This window comes from Gorilla gorilla, chromosome 1 (genome assembly GCF_029281585.2).
Source record: "Gorilla gorilla gorilla isolate KB3781 chromosome 1, NHGRI_mGorGor1-v2.1_pri, whole genome shotgun sequence".
Lineage (NCBI taxonomy): Eukaryota > Metazoa > Chordata > Mammalia > Primates > Hominidae > Gorilla > Gorilla gorilla.
The window spans coordinates 100,535,274-100,556,625 of record NC_073224.2 but is presented as its reverse complement, the minus strand read 5'-3'; the positions used below and the strand labels follow the sequence as shown (position 1 = coordinate 100,556,625).

Below are 21,352 nucleotides of genomic sequence, written 5' to 3'. Positions count from 1 at the left end.
GAAAAGGTTTTTTTTTTTTTTTTAAGATGGAGTCTTGCTCTGTTGCCCAGGCTGGAGTGCAGTGGCATGATCTCGGCTCACTGCAACCTCTGCCTCCTGGGTTCAAGTGATTCTCCTGCCTAAGCCTCCCAAGTAGCTAGGATTAGAGGCGCTCACCACCACACCCAGCTGATTTTTGTATTTTTAGTAGAGATGGGGTTTCACCATGTTGGCCAGGCTGGTCCTGAACTCCTAACCTCAGGTGATCCGCCTGCCTTGGCCTCCCAAAGTGCTAGGATTACAGGTATGAGCTACCAGGCCCTGCCAAAAATGTTGTTTTTTATTCTAACAGCTAAGAGTCAGACCCAGGGAAGCAGTGACCCACCCTGGTGGTCCTTCCACATATATTACCACATTAACACACTCCAGAATTCTCATGCTCTTGCCAGAAGCCACCTTAGTAACATTTTACCAACTGTATCAAATTTATTTCCTTCTTCAAGAAAACAGCAATCTTGTATTTTGCATAAGACAGTAAACAGCTATTTTAGCTGCCCAAATGCCTACAGATCCAGCGGTTATGTGAAAAGCAGCAGGGCTGTGTCAGAGTCCCCCTGAATGGAGAGACCCTTCAATCTTAGCATTCCCCTATCTCAGCCACAGCTAGAGGAAGGAGGAAGGGAAGACGGAAAACAAAGCCAAAATAATATGCACACAAAAGCAGGGCTGGAAAAAGAGCTGGCAAATACTCACCAGCGCAGGTAGCAATACATGGCTTCCACATTATAGTACTTGCTGCCTGCCAGGGTGCCCAGCTGATTGAAGGGCATTCCTAGGGAGAAAGAGAATTCATGCAGTCTAAGGCCACAATACTCATTCAAAGCTGCCAGGCCCAACCAATGCTAAGCATCAGAGAACCTGTGGGGAGAACAGCTGGGTCTGCAGGCAACACTGGTTGTCTCAGGTGATTAGCAGCTTAATCTTTTTCCTCTAGAGGATTACTGACCTCTTCTTTTTTTTTTTTTTTTTTGGGAGATGGAGTCTCGCTCTGTCGCCCAGGCTGGAGTATAGTGGTGCGATCTCGGCTCACTGCAAGCTCCGCCTCCCAGGTTCACGCCATTCTCCTGCCTCAGCCTCTCCCAGTAGCTGGGACTACTACAGGCACCCACCACCATGCCCGGCTAATTTTTTGTATTTTTAGTAGAGACGAGGTTTCACCGTGGTCTCAATCTCCTGACCTCGTGATCCGCCCGCCTCAGCCTCCCAAAGTGCTGGGATTACAAACGGTGAGCCACCGCGCCTGGCCTACTGACCTCTTCTTATATCCATCAGCTTGTTCCCACCTGGTGTGACAGGCGTTACCTGAATTGATGGAGTACCATTCCTCTGGCTTCCAATATGGCTCCTCCAAGGTTGATGGAACTCCATGGAGCCCTCTCCTCTATCTCAGCTCTGAGTGCTTGTTCCTACATGCAAATCCCCATCTCTCTCTATAATAGAGTCTTACACTTTATCTCATTGTGCTTCTCTTTCTACAAGAGACCTCAGGGAGAGGAAAGCCATCTTCTCTTTTCCTTCTACTCTGCCTCACTCCTTAGTTCAAGACCTTCCCATTTATCTTCCCCTTCCACCATTTTCTGAGTGTGTTACAAGAGGGAAAAGGTATAAACAAGGTGAAGTACAAGAGAGCTGAGAATGAAGAGGAGCTGGCGAAAATGAGTATGAACTGCCTGCCATCTCAACATCGTCTTCCCTAGGAAAACCCTACTGGATTCAGAGGCCCAAGTTGGGGACAACTTACCAATCTGAGGAGCTACTGACAGGGCTTGGTAGTAAAATCTCTCGGCTAGCAGCTCGGTATCTACGCCAGCTAATTCATTCTGATATCGGGCTGCACAAGAGAGAAAACGAAGGGAAACTCGATGATTTTAAGTTTCAGAAAACCCTCCCCCACATCTGGGAGTCCACTCTGAGAGCGGTAACAAGAGCCTGGAAGGAAGGTACCTGAGCTAGGAGGCAGGTTGCTGGGGTCTCTGGCACAGTCCTAAATCTGCATGACTATGGGCAAATTGTTCAACTCTCTTCCTTGCTGGTAGGTTCAAAATGTAAAGAATATTGTTTGTGAAGTAAATAAGCTCTTCTTTTTTTGTTTTGTTTTCTTTTTTTTTTTTTTTTTTTTTTTAGAGACGGGGTCTTGCTGTCACCCAGGCTGGTCTCCAACTCCTGGGTTCAAATGATCCTCCTGCCTCAGCCTCCCAAGTAGTTGGGACTACAGATGCGTGCCACCACGCCCAGCCTGAACAGGCTCTTCTTGGTCATCTCTTCCCAATGAAGGGGAGCTGCAGCACACATAAATGCTTGCAAAGACCTCTGATACTTAGTTCTGAAATGCAAATGCTCAATTTCACAGAGAAGACACTACTAATGATACTCTGGTTCATCAAATATGAAACAGCTGACTCTCTGCACACATTGCTCATGTGGGGTCCAGGAGTGGGCTGGGGGCAAGGATAGTAGACCCAGGTCAGTAAGACATAATGCACCCAACAGCCACACACCAGCAGCCTAATGAGAAACGATTGTCTATTGAGACGAGAGGCCCCAGGGGCTATAAAGCAAAAGAGTACTTTTCCATCCTTAGAAACATCTGCTAGGAAGGTAAGTCCTCCTTGATGTCTAATTTCAATCCCTGTGCTGAAGTTTCTATTCATCTAGCAGTCCATAAAGATAAAAGAAACACTCAAAGAAGAAAAATATCAAATTTAAATCTTCCCAACCCACTACTGAAAGAGAATTATTATCTTCATTTGCTCAAAGCTCAAAGCTCAAAGAAATTTCCCTTCTTCCTGTATTCACTGATCCTCTCTGACTCATGGAAGGGCAGTGAAAAGAAGAGGGATCACTGAAACAGATGGGAGGGAAAAAGTTGTCAGAAGCCAAACTATCCCTCCTGCTCTCCAACCATGTAATGGGTGTTACCAACAACTGAAGCAGCCTGGGCTCGTCCTGTAACCCAAAACAGAGAAAATGAAAGGTGCAAATTCTTACACAAATCCCCCAGATACACTAGACATCGGTGACATGCCATCTGTGCCCAATCCATCTCCTTCCCTGAGGCAGACACTGGCTTCTTGCATCCTATGAGACAAAGAGAAAGAGATTTGTGAGCCCATTCTTCTGTCTTCCCGCACCTATGAGGAAATATCCCTCCGAGATGTAGAGACTAAGAATCCAGGGCCAATCTTGGAACATTGTCTTCCAGGGCAGAGACACACTCATCCAGGACACAGGGAGAGACACAGAGGATCACAGGTGGCCATACGCAGGGACTCAGAGACTTATAAGCAGATTCATTCATAGGACAGGAAGGAACTGGAAAAGGAGGGCTAGGGCCCTCAACCTAGGATGGCACCTTGCGGGAAGGTCATCATAGGAAGGCTTCCAGAAAGGAGGAAGGGATGAGCTTCAAGTATGAATAGGGTCATGAATGTCTTGGGTAGAAGTTACACACATAAAGGTGAAAGGTTTGAGGTAAATATGGGAAACTAACTTGCCCAAGAATGAAATGTGAAAGACGCCAATTAAAAAAAAAAAAAAAAAGCAAAAACAATGACAACAACAAAATTTAAAAAAGAAAAAAAGACATGTGAATGAGGCTAAGGCAGATGCTCCTGGTGGAGGTCCACAGAGAAGGCGGCCTACTGGAGAGTCTGCCCATGAAGGAGAAAAGTGGGCTTGCCCTGCCTGAGGCTGCTGATGGCCAAAGTCAAATATGCCCGAGCACTCACCTCTCCCTTCCCAAGAAACTGCCTGGTAACTTCAGAGAGCTTGAGATCTTTGGAAGGCAGTTTTCTCATGTGCCAGAAACTTGTCTAAGCATTCTACAGTATTAACTTAATCCTCACAGCAACCCTATGAGGTTACTCTTATTACTCCCATTTTACAGTTGAGGAAATTAGTCACACAGCTGCTAAGCAGCAGAGTTAGGATACAAAAGGCTCCAGAGACTGTCCTCTTATCCATTCCACCTTACTGCCTCACTCGGATGGGTTGCTTCCATTTGGAAAAGCCAGTCCTAATGTTTTCTATAGACACTTCTCAGTTGGCTGAATGGAGAAAACATCAGTGAACATAAAAACTAAAGTGGTTTGGGGAACTAACCCTTTGAAGTGATCTTTTTTTTAAAGCTGTGGACCCCTCTAGCTATCTGGTAACCTATGGACATGGTCCCAGAATAATCTTGTCTTTTAGATAATGTGGTGGTTTTTTTTTTTTTTTTTTGGAGAGAAGGTCTTGCTGTATTGCCCCGGCTGGAGTACCAGCGATGAAATCATGGCTCACTGCAGCCTCGAACTCCTGGGCTTCAGCGATCCTCCTGCCTCAGCCTTCCATGTAGCTAGGACAACATGCACGCACCACCATGCCCAGTTAAATTATTTTATTTTTTGTAGAGATGATGTAGGATCTCACTACGTTGCCCAGGCTGGTCCTGAATTCCTGGCCTTAAGCAATCCTCCCGCCTTGGCCTCCCAAAGTGCTGAGATTACAGGCATGAGCCACCACGCCTGGTCTAGAGGTTTGGCTTTTTTTTTTTTTTTTTTTTTTTTTGAGACAGAGTCTCACTCTGTCACCCAGGCTGCAGTGCAGTGGCATGATCTTGGCTCACTGCAACCTCCACCTGCTGGGTTCAGGCGATTCTCTTGCCTCAGCCTCCTGAGTAGCTGGGATTATAGATGCACGCCACCATGCCCAGCTAATTTTTATATTTTTAATAGAGATGGAGTTTCACCATGTTGGCTAGGCTGGTCTCAAACTCCTGATCTCAGGTGATCCACCTGCCTCGGCCTCTCAAAGTGCTGGGATTACAGGCATGAGCCACCATGCCCGGTCTAGATGTTTTTAAATGCATAAAACACAGGTGCTCTGCTTCTGATCACAGAATTCCTCCATGTGGTGACAAGGACACAACCTCCATCTCTGACCCAGAATGTCTGTCTTGGTGATGAAGGGGACAGAGAGAGCAGAGAGAGCTGGGTGAAGGAGCTCTAAAGGATGGCTGAACTGAAGAGAAAACTTACCAACTAGAAAAGGAATTAAAATTATAGCTGCCAGTACCTCAGCTGGTGGAAAAGGAACTTGCACTATCTTGAAAGACTGTCCACAATTTTCCCAACATATCTAAAGATTTCAAAACTTTCATCAGACATTGGGAAATAATCTCTAAAGTCAAAAGAAACAGTGCTGGCCAAATTCAACTGGGAGAAGAAAAGAAATGTTATTAATACTACCTTCCAGTACCAGACCTACTCTAGGTCTTTCTGTCCCTCCTCTGCCTTAGTCCACAATCCCAGGCCTCTCTCTTTCCTTAAGATCTTTACCCTAATTCATATGATTGTCTGGATAAATCCAAACTTCATAAACCATTTGTATGTAGTTCTGCTAGAACTCTCTCTGCCTGGCTGGGTTGCAAGCTACATGAACCCTGAGGGATAAGGCCAGAGGTAGAAGCATGAGAACCTGCTCAAGTCCACCTTTCAGGTTCCACTGACCTATGAGGGGGTCAGTGACATGGGTCCAGTCGATGCAGCACTGCAGTTCCAGCTGGTAGTGGGACTGGATATAGAGAAGGAGATGCTGGTAGAAGCCAATACCAGCAACCAGGTGCGTCCTGTAGGCACATTCCAAAGTGCTCCGGCTGTGGATGTGCTACAGATTGCGAAAGGGAAGGGGCTGGTTAAGCAATAAACTCAGAGTCGCACTCACCCTCCCTCACCCTGTTCATCTCACTTGGCTCTGGAACTTCATCTACATCTACTCTCACTCACAAGTTACTGTCATACTCTTAGCTCTAACTCTCTGATCTTTCCATCTGGGACCAGGCTCCCCTCCTTCTCTAATCCTAATTACATCTGACTCTCTTCTTCCTTCCCTAACCCTAATTACATCTGACTCTCTTCCTCCTTCCTTTCTGCCGTCTTTTTTTTTTTTTTTTTTGAGATGGAGTTTCATTCTTGTTGCCCTGGCTGGAGTACAATGGCGCGATCTCAGCTCATCGCAACCTCTGCCTCCTGGATTCAAGTGATTCTCCTGCCTCAGCCTCCCGAGTAGCTGGGATTACAGGCATGCACCACCACGTCCAGCTAATTTTGTATTTTTAGTAGAGATGGGGTTTCTCCATGCTGGTCAGGCTGGTCTCGAACTCCCAACCTCAGGAGATCTGCCCGCCTCAGCCTCCCAAAGTGCTGGGATTACAGGCATGAGCCACCGTGCCCAGCCTCTTTCTGCCATGTTTTCTTGGCTCCCCTACCTCCAACCACGTTCTGCGCCCACTTTCCTAGCTGTCTCTTCCTTCCTTGGCTTTCCCTCTTTAGACAAGGACTTCCCCTTACCTTTTTGTTAGTCTTGATAAGCTGGATAACTTCATAGTATACCTTTCTCCACAGCAGCTCCTCAGCCTTTCTCCCATAGTCCACTGGGTGCAGGAACATAAGCTTGACGCAGAGCTCACGCAGCCTGGGAGGGTGTAGAGGAGCATGAGAGAGACAGCCCATCCCTTGGAGCAGGGACATAAGAACTGAGGGCAAGGAGTCATGTGCCAACACCCCCACCAACAAATCTCGGTGCTTCCCAAGAGACATGCCGGGTCAATATGACCCAGCAAAACAGCAGCCTAGGAAGGCAGTGGGAGCCCCAAAAGACAGAAGCACGAAGCACTAAACATTCTAAGTTTTTCCTCATTTTTTCCCTTTGTACACTTCGCTCTCTTTTTCTCTGCTTTTTTATCCCGTTTTTCCCTTCATTATGCAGTATGGCCGACTCCCTTGACTCAAATGTATTTTTGGGGTTTTTTTTTTTTTTGAGACAGGGTCTCACTCACTCTGTGGCAGTGGCGGGATCAGAGTTCACCATAAACTTGAACCTCTGGGCTCAAATGATCCTCCCACCTCAGCCTAACTACAGGTGTGTGGGATTACAGGTGTGCAGCACCATACTCAACTAATTTTTTAATTTTTTTGTGGAGACAGGGTCTTGTTGTATTGCCAGGTCTGGTCTCAAACTCCTGGGCTCAAGTGTTCCTCCTGCCTTGGTCTCCCAAGGTGCTGGGGTTACAAACGTGAGCCACTGTGCCCTGCCTCGAACGCCATTCTTTTTATTTTATTTTACTCTACTTTTTAGATGTAGAGACTGTGCTACTTTATGGCACCAGTCTATTAGATGTAAAACCTGCAGATGGAGTGAGGGATCCTATCTCCTCTCTTAGGAAGGCCAGAGATTTCAGAGACCATTAAGGTACCATGAGGTCAGGAGGTAAAACAGAGCGCGTGTTTATATATCTGAGAAGGTTTCTGGTAGAGATAGGCAGGGAAACAGTAAGGATCTGTGGTTTAGAGTCTCTAGCTTACTTGTTCCTCAGGCTAATGTTTTCTGGTTTGAATACTTCTTGATAAGCAGTTTTGTTGCAAAGGATGAGGTCAAGTCGATGCACAGCCTCCACCACAGCCCTGCAGGGAAATACAGGCAAATATCCCCTCAGCCATATAGCATGGTCCACGGAGGATGACGCTGGGACACGATTCTAGAGGAAAAGCTACAGAATTAGCGGTGAGGGAAAAAGAAGAAGGCTGCAGGCTGAGCTCTGTACAAAACAAGATGAACACAGTCTCCACCTTGTTACAGTAACCCCTGCCCCTCCCCACCCCCGCCCACCAAGGGACATTTGGCAATGGTAGAAACATTTATTGTCATCACAACTGGGTGGAAAGAGGGTTGCCACTGGCATTTAGTGGGTGCTGTTAAATCTCCTGTAATACACAGGACAGCCCAACACAATAAAGCATTACCCTACCCAAAATGTCAACAGTGTCAAAGTAGAGAAACTGTGATATGGTAAGGCCTACTCTCCCAATGGAAAGAGCACACGTTGTGATGCCAGGCAGAAAATCTAGGGTTTGAACCCTGGCTGTGTCTTACTCTGTGCCTTTGGGCAAATTACCCACCCTTTTAAAGCCTTAGTTACCACATCAATAAAAACGAAGATAATAATAGCTACTTCAGAGAACTGTTGTAAGGATTAAATGAAATAATAATTTATATATAGCTCTGGTATATGGTAAACATTCAATAATGGTGGAATGAATAAATTATTACATAAGGCCTTATTATCCCTGACATAAAGGAAAGGCACTTGTAGTATAAAATTCTACTATGGAATTGTGGGGTATGATGGGGAAGTAGAGGGAGCTCCTGGGCTGCTTAGCTGTAAGCAAGATTCTGATAAGCCTAGATTCTGCTGAAGGAATTATTTGTTGAACATAGTGGTTAAGAGTGTAGGCATGAAACCAGACCGCCTGGATTCAAATCTTAGCTCTACTTCTTACCAGCTATGTGGTCCTGGGCAAAATACCTAACTTCCTTACGTCTCACTTCACCCAACCATAAAATGGGAATATTATTACCTACTTTGTGAGGATTAAATTAGCTAATACATAAAGCACCCATAACAGTGCCTGGTATATAGTAATCACTCCAAGTGTTAGTCTCCATCCGTCTTGTTCTAAGGCTGAGGGGGAGACTCCAGGCACTAAGAGGTAAGTCTGTCATCACAGCAAAGAAAAAGCCACAGAAACTCTACAATGGACGGCCAAGAAGTCCCAGAGGTAGGTCTCATATCTGGAAGGGTAAAACCCAGAGGACATCAGGCAGGAGCTATAAGAACATGTGAATCAGGCACAACTGTGGACACAAAAGCAACAAAAACAGAGTGAAGATTCCCAAACAAACCAAGAGGTGCTCCCGGGCCAGGAAAAGTGGGCCACAACAGTTGGCACCCTGTGGTGGTGGTGGCTCAGGAGGCACACTACTAAGCTGCCCTACACAGGGTGAAGTGACTGCCAGCACCCAGCAGAGTAGGTGTGATGGTAATCGATACCTTCTCACAAGCAATCATGTTTCTTCAAACTGGACAGCCTAGAGATGGATGCCAAGCCATTTTGGCCAACCTGGCCCTCGATGCTAGGGGCAGCACCAGTGATTTACTTTATACCAGCTCAGTCCCTAGGGCAGGGCTTTTATCTTTGGTGCCATGGAAAGAGCTAATGGGAGTGTATATTTTTATAGACAAGCTCCACAGCTCTCCTTATATCCTTAATCCAAAAGAAGGTAAATAACCACCACTCTAGGAAGTTCTAATTGAAAACGCTTAAATATGAGAGGGCTCACCACTTTTTTCTCATTTGCCATCAGATCATAAGCTCCTCCACTAAACTATAATCTCTCTTAGAACAAAAACTACAAAATCTAGCCGTGTGTTTCATTCACTATTGTACTCTCGGGCCTAGCAAAAACAAAAATGTTTTTAAAAACAAATAACTAATGAATTGGCCTAATTAATTAATTGGTGCTTCCAGGCTCCTTTCTCCTGCTGCCCTTTCTTCTGACTTAAAATATTTCAGAATTTCATATCCGTAAACAGCTAGGTGTGGGAGTTCCCCAAATTTCTGAAGCTCAGAGTGACAAGTCCATAGTCTAACAACACATTTATCTTGAGCAGAGAAATCAGACTTTCCTCCTAGTTCCTTCCACTGATCACCACTGCTATAATAAATTATAAAAACAGTGATTGGCTGCCTCAAATTTCTACCCTGCTCAAAGCCAACAACACAATTACAGGCAGATACCCATGTGCACATAGGTAAGCCACACAGGCAAACACATCAGCTTAGGTTAGTCCTGTGAATGTAGTGGTTTAAGAAAGAACTACATTTGACGACAACTGGAAGGATGACCAGAGCCATCCCCAAAAGCTGGAGACAAGGAATATTGCAGACACTGCCCACGCTCTGTCTGACAGGCAGCACTGACACTCGGCAGCATGATAAGGCACACGTGCCACCCCCAGCCAACTCCTCACCCGCCTGGGGACTGCTTGGGGCAGCCCATAGTGGGAGCCCAGGGGCCGCTAGATTGAATCACTTTTCTATTTTTGGAGCAGCCTATACTCCCCTCTGCCTCTGGCTTACAAAGCCAGAGAAGGCAGGATGCCTACTCAAAGAGAAAAAGACAACATGCTCTTGACTCTTTCACCGCCAAAATGTGGCCAAGGCTCTGAGGGTCGTCTTCTCATGCAAATATCCGTGTTCTATAAAGCCTGAGCTAAATGAAAACCCCAAACTCTACTCTGTAGTAGAAGGCACAAAATTCAGTTTCCACGCTTCATCCTATTTTGAACATGAGCCCATGTTCTAGTTGACCTACACAACAAATTCTCCACCTTTGATGGGAAGAGCTCATTCGGGCCTGTTCCCAACAGAGGGCTGAAGGGCTGAAGATGTGACTTGTGGAGCGTGGGTGGCATTATGGAAATCAGAAACCAGGAACGGAAGTTGCCTGGCAAGAGACTACAGTCATGAGGCTGGGAGGAAGGCAGGACTCAGGAGTCCCCAGGTGCCCGGAATTGCCTCCCAAATCCCAAGAACGCTCTGGACACAAAAGTCGTTCGTGACCCTTCCAGGCCAAGACTTTCTCATTCGGACTCCTCAAAATTAGAGCCGTATGGGACTTTAGAGCACATCCAATTCAAATCTTTCTTTTTAAGGCTAAGGAAACTGAGGCCCAAGGTCACACCTTGAGAGAGTGGCAAAGGACAGACCTGAACCTAGCTCCACGGACTTCAGTCCAAGACTCTTCCTTGTAAATCCCCCAGGATTCCAAGCACCGTTCCCTTCCGGGTTTTTCTACACCTGTGACCCCACCTTCACCTACCCAACCCTTCCAGCCTTCAATTCCCACCCTATTACCCCAACTCCACAAAGCTTAGTGCCCGCCCCAAGCAAGCTCACTGCAGAGGGGATTCCTCCACGTGCTTCCCTCCAAACCTCCCACCCACCCAATTCCTCCTTTCAGTTCCATCCCGAGTGACTACGGGACTCCGCCCCGCCTCCAAAATTGCACCCTCCTTCCTCGCCCGCACCTCACCCCGACACCCGGGCCCCGCCCGCCCGGGAGGCCCCGCCCCTCGCCGTCTCCCCACTTCCCTCGGCGGCTGCTCTCACGCCCTGGCCCCTCTCACCGGTAAAGCCGCTTAGTGTGGAGGACTTTTGCTTCGGGCTCGCTGCTCTCCCCTGTGGGGGGGCCTTGGCTCATGGTGCCCGGGTCCGGGGGCAGCTCCCGGTCACAGGCCCCCGCCACCCACCACTACTGCCAACACTGCCGTCTCCGGCCGTAGCCGCAGCCGCCGCCACCGGCCCTGCTCGGCCGCCATCGCTGTGAGGCGGCTGCCCGCGACAGCTCCTCCTCCGCCTGCCAAATCTCGCGATGGCAGCCGCACAGTTGCGGACCAGTGGCCTGCTGCTACCAAATCTCGCGAAACTCGTTTTCCCTCCCGGGAAGTTGCCAGAACTAACTCTGGGCAGCATGGCGTCTTTCCGGCTTCTCCAAACCCTTGCGAAAAACTTTATTGGCAAAGCTATCAGAGAACGGACAGTGTACCCACTGAGGCGGCCAAAGCTTAACTGGATCAGGGCAGGTGAGCTTACAGCTAGGAGCGTGACTGCTTTGTCCTACAATGGTCATTTGGTCCATCCTTCTGCCCCTTTCCCGCCTCCCCGTTTGAGCCAAGCCTCTTTCAGATTACTGGTTAGAGTGACTCCAGCTTTCCCTTTTCCCCCATAATTTAAACAAACAAAAAGTGCATGTGAAAGTTTCCTTGGAAAGGGCCGAGCATCACATAGGAGTAAAGCCCCGGAAGAAATGACTTGTACAAGCGTCTCGGCCCTTCAGCTCCCCTCCCAAAGATTTCCAGCTTGCATATCTATCTCTTACAAGCCAGTAACATTTATTGAACTGCCATCTTCCAGCCACAGTGCAAGATTCTAGACACACAGAGGTGAGCAAGCTAGACACTATCCCTGCCCTCCCAAAGCTCAAATGATTTTAGGGATAAGGACTCACAGAAATGAGAAGCTAGTCCCTCACGTTTCTGTCTCCTGATCCTCACATTGGAAATCAGGGCAGGTGGGCTTACAGCTAGGAGCGTGACTGCTTTGTCTTGTTTTAGCTTACGACCTAAGTTAAAAAGCAAGGGTGGTTTGTTTTGTTGTTGTTGTTTTTGCCTGTGTATGAATTGTAATGAGAACATAAATTGCCCTTCTACCGCTATGCTCCTGGCTGCAGCCACCCACCTTCTTTCTGTTCCTGAAACAGCCTAAGTCTTTCCCATCCATTGGTCTTTCACTTGCTGTTCCTCTGTCTGTAACACTCATACTCCTGATTTCCCATCAGGTTTCAGCTCAAATATTACCTTACCAAAGAGGTCTTTCCTATTAAAATTGTCTAATTGATTTAGTTGCTAGGCTTCTTCATTATCTATTACCCCAATAGAACATAAGCTTCTCAAGGGCAGAGACCTCGACTGTCATCTTGTTCTCTTCTGTGTCTGCCTAGCTAATAATTGGTGTCCAGTAAGTATTTACTGAATGAATAAGTGTACAAATTCCATTTCTGGGTATCCCAGCCTACTCCGAGCACCCTTTGTTGCACAAATCCACTTTTCTCCCTCTGCTTTCCTGAGCTGGGAGTTCTTACACATTCCAGGTGCCTAGAATGTGAACTTACCCCTTTGCCCAGCTGCATCCCAACTTTCAGAAAGGATGACATCCTCCTCTGATGCTTTTTTTTGTCGGCAGATTCAGGAGGGCGGGGCCTGCCCCTTTAATCTGGGCCCCACCTGCTCTGGTCAGACAGGTTTTGAGACACAGGTAAAGGGAGGGAGACAGAGAGAAATACTTGCAGAGCCAGCAGGTAGCTGGGCAGCTCCTTCCCGGACGGACGGATGGACAGACGCTGGGGACCCTCCACTCCATATGGAAAGTAAGAGGATGTCATGGGTCCAAACTGCAAGGTTTGGAGGGCCCTTGAGATGAAGGAAGGGAATCAGTCCCATCCAGAAGCAATGAGATGGAGGGCAGCAGGGAGGAGAGAAAGACAGGAGAGAAGGCATAGAAAACAGCCATGATCAGACCTAAATATCGGAATAGCAGACCCAGGCCCTGCAGAGATGGATGAGGTGGGCTAGCGAGGAGTTTGGGAACTGACCAAGTACCAGTGAAGGAAGAGGGTGCCTGGAACTGCCAGCTCTTTGGGTCAGATTAGTTGGCAAATCACTGGTCTCACTTGGAATGCAGGAGGGTTCCAAGCAGGGATGTGTAGGCATGGGACAGTGGAGGGGAAGCTTCTCTGTCTACAGCAAGATCCTCAGTGGGAAAGAAACTTGGCAAAGTTCTAGACACCTCTTCTGCCTCCTATTCCTGCATTAGAGTGGCCATGACTCCAGGGGTTTTGGTGGAGGGGCATAGAAGGTGTGGGTGGAGGCTGACTGAGTTCACAGCTGCCAGGGCCTGTGTCCCTTGACTCACCCTCTCCTGTTGGATGGCATTTGATGTCGAAAGGGTGCCTCCATTTCAGCTGCTCACTTCCTTCCCTCCTCCCTCTGTTTCAGTGTCTTCCTCTGTACCACATTCTCCCTAAGGCTCCAGAAGGGGCCAAAACCCATGAAGCCAGTTGCCCTGGAGAGTATGAGTTCTGTCAACCTGTCCTAATAACTAGAAGGCAGGGGTTTCTGACAGAGCTTTCATCTGCTCCCTGCAGGATGACATGACCTTGTGGTAGATCCCAGAACTGAGGCCCCAGGATGACAGAACAGGAGACCCTGGCCCTACTGGAAGTGAAGAGGTCTGATTCCCCAGAGAAGAGCTCACCCCAGGCCTTGGTTCCCAATGGCCGGCAGCCAGAAGGGGAAGGTGGGGCCGAATCCCCGGGAGCTGAGTCCCTCAGAGTGGGGTCTTCAGCTGGATCTCCCACAGCCATAGAGGGGGCTGAGGATGGTCTAGACAGCACAGTAAGTGAGGCTGCCACCTTGCCCTGGGGGACCGGCCCTCAGCCCAGTGCTCCGTTCCCGGATCCCCCTGGCTGGCGGGACATTGAACCAGAGCCCCCTGAGTCAGAACCACTTACCAAGCTAGAGGAGCTGCCCGAAGACGATGCCAACCTGCTGCCTGAGAAAGCGGCCCGTGCCTTCGTGCCTATTGACCTACAGTGCATTGAGCGGCAGCCCCAAGAAGACCTTATCGTGCGCTGTGAGGCAGGCGAGGGCGAGTGCCGAACCTTCATGCCCCCCCGGGTCACCCACCCCGACCCCACTGAGCGCAAGTGGGCTGAGGCAGTGGTGAGGCCGCCTGGCTGTTCCTGTGGGGGCTGCGGGAGCTGTGGAGACCGTGAGTGGCTAAGGGCTGTGGCCTCCATGGGAGCCGCACTCATTCTCTTCCCTTGCCTACTATACGGGGCATATGCCTTCCTGCCGTTTGATGTCCCACGGCTGCCCACCATGAGTTCCCGCCTGATCTACACACTGCGCTGCGGGGTCTTTGCCACCTTCCCCATTGTGCTGGGTGAGCCTGTGAGAAGAAAGGGGGCATCGGGAAGTGGACTTGAGGAGGGCAGGGCCTGCCTGGTGTGGGGAGTGGGAGGATTTCCCTTCACTTGACCTGGGCCCCTCAGGGTCTCCCACCCCCTGCCAGTCTGCATGCCCATCTCCTCCCAGGACCACCTCCACCCCACTGTGTAGAGCCCATGCACTGCCCACAGTGAACCTGCTCCCAGCTTACTGCCTCTTGTGCCCTTCCCCTGCCTTTTCTGACCCTACCCTGTGTTTCCCAACTCCACCCAGGGATCCTGGTGTACGGGCTGAGCCTGTTATGCTTTTCTGCCCTTCGGCCCTTTGGGGAGCCACGGCGGGAGGTGGAGATCCACCGGCGATATGTGGCCCAGTCGGTTCAGCTCTTTATTCTCTACTTCTTCAACCTGGCCGTGCTTTCCACTTACCTGCCCCAGGATACCCTCAAACTGCTCCCTCTGCTCACTGGTCTCTTTGCCGTCTCCCGGTAAGTTGGGGCAGAGGGTGGGGCATGGGAGAGGGGATGGTGCTAGAGAACCTAGGCATCTGAATGTCTGGAGAGCCAGGGTCAGGAGCTTTCCGGATTCTACACTGGCCCAAATATGTGCCCTGGGGAGATAAGTCCACCTTCTCTCTTGCACCTTACCTCAGCTGGTCAGCAGATGGAAGCCGATTTCAGAGACACATATAACCATATGGAACAAGAAGGCTTTCAGGTGTCATCTAGATCAATGCACCCATTGCAGCCACTCCTGTGGCAATCTGGTCAGGTAGCTGTTTTGGTCTCTAGTTGAACACCCCCTATGACCAAATGTACAACTTAAAAATAGATATATTTTTTCAAAATAGAGACAAGGCTGGGTGCAGTGGCTCATGCCTGTAATCTCAGCACTTTGAGAGGCCGAGGTGGCAGATCACTTGAGGTCAGGAGTTCGAGACCAGCCTGGCCAACATGGTGAAACCCTGTCTCTACTAAAAATACAAAAATTAGCTGGGCATGGTGGTGCATACCTGTAGTCCCAGCTACTCAGGAGGCTGAGGCAGGAGAATCGCCTGAGTCCAGGAGGCGGAGATTGCAGTGACACAAGATCGTGCCACTGTACTCTAGCCTGGACGACAGAGCTAGACTTCATCTCAAAAAAATAAATAGCCGGGTGTAGTGGCTCACGCCTGTAATCCCAGCACTTTGGGAGGCTGAGGTGGGTGGATCACAAGGTCAGGAGCTCGAGACCAGCTTGGCCAACAATGTGAAACCCCAGGTCTACTAAAAATACAAAAAATTAGCCGGGTGTGGTGGTGGGCATCTGTAATCCCAGCTATTGAGGAGGCTGAGGCAGGAGAATCGCTTGAACCTGGGAGGCGGAGGTTGCAGTGAGCCAAGATCGCGCCATTGTACTCCAGCCTGGGTGACAGAGTGAGACTCCATCTCAAACAAATAAATAAATAATTAAAATTAAAAAAATATAGAGATGAGGTCTCACTATGTTGCCCAGGCTGGTCTCAAACTCCCAGCCTCAAGCAGTCCTCCTGCCTCAACCTCCCAGTGTGCTGATTACAGGCATGTGCTACTGCTTCCAGCCTCAATTCTTCATATAAACCAGTCTTTTTCCATTTTTAAAGGTCCTAATTGTTAGACATTTCTTTATACTACACTAAACATTTTTATCCAGATTCTGACCTCCAGAACTGCCTAGGACAAATTTAGATATTTGACACGACCTCTCAATCCCCCCACTCTAACACCCTGTCCCCCTAGTGTCTACTTTGCAAAATGGCCCTGGTTTCTTCTTTGTCCTGGGAAGAAACTTCTGCCTGTCAAGGTTGGGGGGCCTGGTTGAGGGTACTGTCCTTCTCTTCCTGTTTGTCAATGAGGGGAGGGCCCTGGTAGAGGGTACTGTCCTTTTCTTCATACAAACCAAGGACATGTGAGCTCTCCTCGCAGCCTTCTTACTCTCCATTTTTTTTTTTTTTTTTTTTTTTTGAGACAGTGTTTCACTCTTGTTGCCCAGGCTGGAGAGTACAATGGCAGGATCTCAGCTCACTACAATCTCCACCTACTGGGTTCAAGCGATTCTCCTGCCTCAGCCTCCCGCGTAGCTGGGATTACAGGTGCCCACCACCAGGCCCAGCTAACTTTTTGTATTTTTAGTAGAGATGGGGTTTCACCATCTTGGCCAGGCAGTTCTTGAACCCCTAACCTCAGGTGATCTGCCCGCCTCAGCCTCCCAAAGTGCTGGGATTACAGGCGTGAGCCACTGCGCCTGGCCCTTACTCTCCTTTCATTCAGACTTTGCCATCACCTAAAATCCTTAGGGGTACTTTGGGAGGCGGAGGCGGGCGGATCATGAGGTCAGGAGATTGAGACCATTCTGGCTAACACGGTGAAACCCCGTCTCTATTAAAAATACAAAAAAATTAGCCGGGTGCGGTGGCGGGCGCCTACAGTCCCAGCTACTCGGAGGCTGAGGCAGGAGAATGGCGTGAACCCGGGAGCCGAGATAGCGCCACTGCAGTCTGGCCTGGGCGAAAGAGTGAGACTCTGTCTCAAAAAAAAAAAAAAAATCCTTAGGGGTATTTTCACATGAACTACTGTTAATCTAGAAGGCACCTTTGAATTTCTTAACCCAAATGCAGGTCTTTTCTTTCCATTTTCCGTAGTACATATGCTCTTGTTACTTTTTTTTTTCTTTTTTTTTTTTTGAGATGGTGTCTTACTCTGTTACCCAGGCTGGAGTGCAGTGGCGCAATCTTGGCTCACTACAACTTCTGTCTCCGGGCTCAAGCAATTTTCCTGTCTCAGCCCCCTGAGTAGCTGAGATTACAGGTGTGAGCCACCATGCCCAGCTAATTTTTTTTGTATTTTTAGTAGAGACAGGGTTTCACCATGTTGGCCAGGCTGGTCTCGAACTTCTGACCTCAGATAATCCACCCATCTTGGCCACCCAAAGTGCTGGGATTACAGGTGTGAGCCACCACACCTGGCCTGCTCTTGTTACTTTTGATACACGATTCCAGGTAGCTCGCTAAAATAAAATATTCTTCCTATTGAGCTAAAATTAGTCTTCCTGTCACTTCTGATTGTGGTCCAGCAGTCAGTTGTCCCACCAGCCTCCTGACCATCATGCAGCCTTGCATTTTCTCCCAATAGGTTTTCCCAAAATAAATATGTTCCTGCTCATGTAACTCAGCTTCCCATCTTAAACTCTTGGGGAATACTGGTCTCAGATAGAAGTTGGCTTAAGCAGTAAAAATCATCAGGGAGCTAAAGGAAGACTCAGTGATTGTCTGGTCCAGACTTCCCATTTTACAAAGGGAAAATCACAACAGATTAGGGGAAGAGAGTTGCTCAGGTCAGTCGGCAATAGTGGCAGGACTAGAATCCAGGTCCTTTTCCTCTCTTATCCAGGGTCCTTTCTTCTTTACCATGGACAAGTTCATTAAGCAGTTTGTGCCTCAGTTTCATCATCTGTAAAATGAGGTTGTTATGAGGATTAAATGAGTTAATTCATGTAGAGTGCTTAAAACAATCTAGTACTTGGGGCCGGGCGTGGTGGCTCACACCTGTAATCCCAGCACTTTGGGAGGCCAAGGCGGGTGGATCATGAGGTCAGGAGATCGAGACCATCCTGGCTAACATGGTAAAACCCCATCTCTAATAAAAATACAAAAAATTAGCCGGGTGTGGTGATGGGCGCCTGTAATCCCAGCACTTTGGGAGGCCAAGGCAGGTGGTCACCAGGTCAGGAGATCGAGACCATCCTGGCTAACACGGTGAAACCACGTCTCTACTAAAAATAAAAATAAAGAATTAGCCGGGCATGGTGGCGGGTACCTGTAGTCCCAGCTACTCGGGAGGCTGAGGCAGGAGAATGGCGTGAACCTGGGAGGCGGAGCTTGCAGTGAGCCGAGATCGGGCCACTGCACTCCAGCCTGGGCGACAGAGCGAGACTCCGTCTCAAAAAATAAAACAATAAGAACAACAAAAAAACAATCTGGTACTTGGTTCATTATGCTATGCTGCTTCCTAGTGCAGAAGAGAAGCAGCAGTTACTCTTCCCTCCCTTTCACAGGTAAAAAAGAATAGAGGCACATGAATCATGTAATAAGTGGTCCTTCATATATTAAGAAGTGATCCTTCATATATTAAGAGGAAGTTGCTCTCCCCTCCCTCCATTGAGGGGTGTGTATTGAACATATCTTCCACGAAATCTGTGGCTGACCCATCCTCTGGGCTTCAAGCCCTCCTAGAGGTGGCTTCTTTGCTCTCCTCTTTACCTCTGCCCCTCAAATTGGCAGAAGGGAAGGTAATGAACAGGTTTGGGTTCATATCATGGCTTTGCTATTTCCCAGATGTGTGATCTTGGACCAGTCTTACTTAACCCTTGGAATCTTAGTTTCTTCATCTGCAAGAGGATAAATACAGTGGAACACACTGCAGCTATAAAAGAATGAGAAAACCATTTTTATATTGATATAAAATGATCTCCAGGATATATTAAATGGGGGAAAAATAAACATGCAGAGACAGTCTATATAGTATGCTGCCATACTTCAGAAAAGGGAAAAATAACTTTTTGCTCATATATGCACTTTTTAAAAAATCACTCAATGTACTATCACACTGGCTCTTTTTCTTCCTTCTTCCTTTTTCCCCCTTCTTCCTCCTTTCTTTCTTCTTCTTCTTCCTTCTTTGTTCTTTTCTTCTTCTTTCTCCAAGAAAAGCACACTGGTCTTTAAGAAATAAATAAATAAAAGAAAAAAATCTGCTGGGCATGGTGGGTCACACCTGTAATCTCAGCACTTTGGGAGGCCAAGGCACTTTGGTAGGCTGTGGTGGGAGGACTGCCTGAGCTCAGGAGTTGGGGGCTGCCACTGCACTCCAGCCTGGCTGACAGAGACCCCATCTCTAATTAAAAAAAAAAAAAAAAAAAAAATAGGCCAGGCGCGGTAGCACTTTGGGAGGCCAAGGCAGGCGGATCATCAGGTCAGGAGATTGAGACCATCTCGGGTGAAACCCCATCTCTACTAAAAATACAAAAAATTAGCCAGGCGTGGTGGCGGGCGCCCGTAGTCCCAGCTACTCGGGAGGCTGAGACAGGAGAATTGCTTGAACCCGGGAGGCAGAGGTTGCAGTGAGCTGAGATCGCACCACTGCACTCCAGCCTGGGTGACAGAGCGAGACTCTGTCTCAAAAAATAAAAATAAAAAAATAATAATTTTAAAAAATCACTCAGTGCACAAGAAACCATAATATTGATGCCTGGGGTGGGGGTGGGGGAGAATAGGGTGGGAATCGGTAAAGGGAGGAAGATATTTTACTATACTCATTGAATTTGCTCAAACATTTTAAAGTTTGTACAGCCAGGTGTGGTGGCTCGCGTCTGTAATCCCAGCTACTCAGGAGTCTGAGGTGAGAGAATCACTCAAGGCCAGAAGTTTGAGCCCAGACTGGTAACATAGCAAGACCATGTCTCTAAAAAAATAAAAATAAATCGAAAAGTAAATAAAAGAGGGAAAGGAATAACTTACTCAACTTCATAAAGATGTGGGGAAGTCAAATCAATCACTTGTAGTAATTAGCGCTGTGCCTAATACATGTTAAGTGCATAAACTTTGGCTGTATTTGGAAGTACCAGCCATACCCACCAACTGCATCTGCCTCCCCTATCTACTCCCCCCACCGTCAGCCTATTGCCAATCAGCTGACGCACTTCCCTCGAGAGTAGCCTGACCCTTTTCTTGCCCCCATAGGCTGATCTACTGGCTGACCTTTGCCGTGGGCCGCTCCTTCCGAGGCTTCGGCTACGGCCTGACGTTTCTGCCGCTGCTGTCGATGCTGATGTGGAACCTCTACTACATGTTCGTGGTGGAGCCGGAGCGCATGCTCACTGCCACCGAGAGCCGCCTGGACTACCCGGACCACGCCCGCTCGGCCTCCGACTACAGGCCCCGCCCCTGGGGCTGAGGCTCTCCGCCCTCGCCCTCGGAGTAGGGGGTAGCGGCTTGGGTCTGACACATCTTTGAACCTTGTGGCCAGGCCTGGACTTCGCCCCCAGGCCTAGGACCGCGGTGGGTGGAACCCTGCTACTGCCCCAACAGGGACTCCAATCAGAGTTCTCCCCTTGCCGGAGCTGCCCTTCACCTTTGGGGCCCGAGACAGTCATAAGGGATGGACTTAGTTTTCTTGCAGGGAAAAAGGTGGACAGCCGTGTTTCTTAAGGATGCTGAGGGCATGGGGCCAGGACCAGGGGAGAGGCACAGCTCCTTCCTGAGCAGCCTCTCACCACTGCCACAAGGCTCCCTAATGCTGGTCTCTGCTCCACTCCCCAGCTTCCCGTGAGGCAGGAGGCAGAGCCACAGCCAAGGCGCTGACCACTTCTGTGCCAGTTGTCTAAGCAGAGCGCCTCAGGGACGCTGGAAATGCCTTAAGGATAGAGGCTGGGCATCACATCAAATGGGACTGTGGTGTTTGGTGAAAACCTTCCTGGGGATCTGGATTCAGGACCCTCCATGACTGGCCTATTTACTATTTACAGCTGGCCAGTCCAGAGCTGCTGCTCTTTTACCTATTTAGGCCCCTGTAACTTCCCACCTTTAAACTGCCCAGAAGGCATGTCTCTCCCACGGGAAGAGGGGAACAGACAGGGAAATCTGCCTACCAAGAGGGCTGTGTGTGTGTTTGTGCCCACGTATGGTGGCTGGGGAGTGCCTGGATGGTGCGGTGGTTGATGTTAACCTAGTGTGTGTGTGTGTGTGTGTGTGTGTGTGTGTGTAACAATAAATTACTACCAGTCTTTGCTGGCTCTTTTTTCCTGTTTGTCCCCCAGTCTCGAGTGTCCCTTCCCTGTTTAATTCAGATGACGATAGAAACCTCCCAGCTCTACCTGGTGGAGCGGGGCTGGCAGGTTCCTTGGTTCCACAGCA

The 21,352-nt window shown here is 48.8% G+C and overlaps 2 protein-coding genes across 4 annotated transcripts in view; one reads left to right on the top strand and one right to left on the bottom strand.

The window, feature by feature from the left end:
* Nucleotides 1-11,324, bottom strand: part of SMG5 (SMG5 nonsense mediated mRNA decay factor) — a 33,720-nt gene extending 22,396 nt beyond the window's left edge. The window contains exons 1-7 of one of the 2 annotated variants that reach the window (XM_004026961.4): nt 11,048-11,324; nt 7,383-7,481; nt 6,369-6,492; nt 5,529-5,685; nt 3,028-3,117; nt 1,781-1,870; nt 733-811 (exon numbers count right to left, since the gene is read on the bottom strand). In XM_004026961.4, the coding sequence (XP_004027010.1) occupies nt 733-811; nt 1,781-1,870; nt 3,028-3,117; nt 5,529-5,685; nt 6,369-6,492; nt 7,383-7,481; nt 11,048-11,121 (713 nt within the window). In that variant the 5' untranslated portion in view covers nt 11,122-11,324. The remainder of the gene's footprint in view (nt 1-732; nt 812-1,780; nt 1,871-3,027; nt 3,118-5,528; nt 5,686-6,368; nt 6,493-7,382; nt 7,482-11,047) is intronic. The other variant, XM_019024411.3, reaches the window with a different exon arrangement.
* A 38-nt stretch (nt 11,325-11,362) lies between these two features.
* Nucleotides 11,363-21,222, top strand: TMEM79 (transmembrane protein 79). 2 transcript variants are annotated; one of them, XM_004026967.5, is made up of 4 exons: nt 11,363-11,503; nt 13,624-14,423; nt 14,702-14,915; nt 20,180-21,222. In XM_004026967.5, the coding sequence occupies exons 2-4, from the start codon at nt 13,667-13,669 to the stop codon at nt 20,391-20,393; spliced, it is 1,185 nt and encodes a 394-aa protein (XP_004027016.1). In that variant the 5' UTR covers nt 11,363-11,503; nt 13,624-13,666; the 3' UTR covers nt 20,394-21,222. The 2 variants fall into 2 exon arrangements, with proteins under 2 accessions (XP_004027016.1, XP_018879983.1); XM_019024438.4 differs by lacking the exon at nt 11,363-11,503 and adding an exon at nt 12,667-12,846.
* The last annotated feature ends 130 nt before the right edge of the window (nt 21,223-21,352 follow it).

Excerpts from the sequence above, each read along its gene's own strand:
- TMEM79 (XM_004026967.5), top strand. The coding sequence starts at position 13,667 with ATGACAGAACAGGAGACCCTGGCCCTACTGGAAGTGAAGAGGTCTGAT. Across the intron at positions 14,424-14,701 it reads CACCTTCCCCATTGTGCTGG|GGATCCTGGTGTACGGGCTG; the intron begins GTGAGCCTGTGA and ends AACTCCACCCAG. Across the intron at positions 14,916-20,179 it reads GGTCTCTTTGCCGTCTCCCG|GCTGATCTACTGGCTGACCT; the intron begins GTAAGTTGGGGC and ends TTGCCCCCATAG.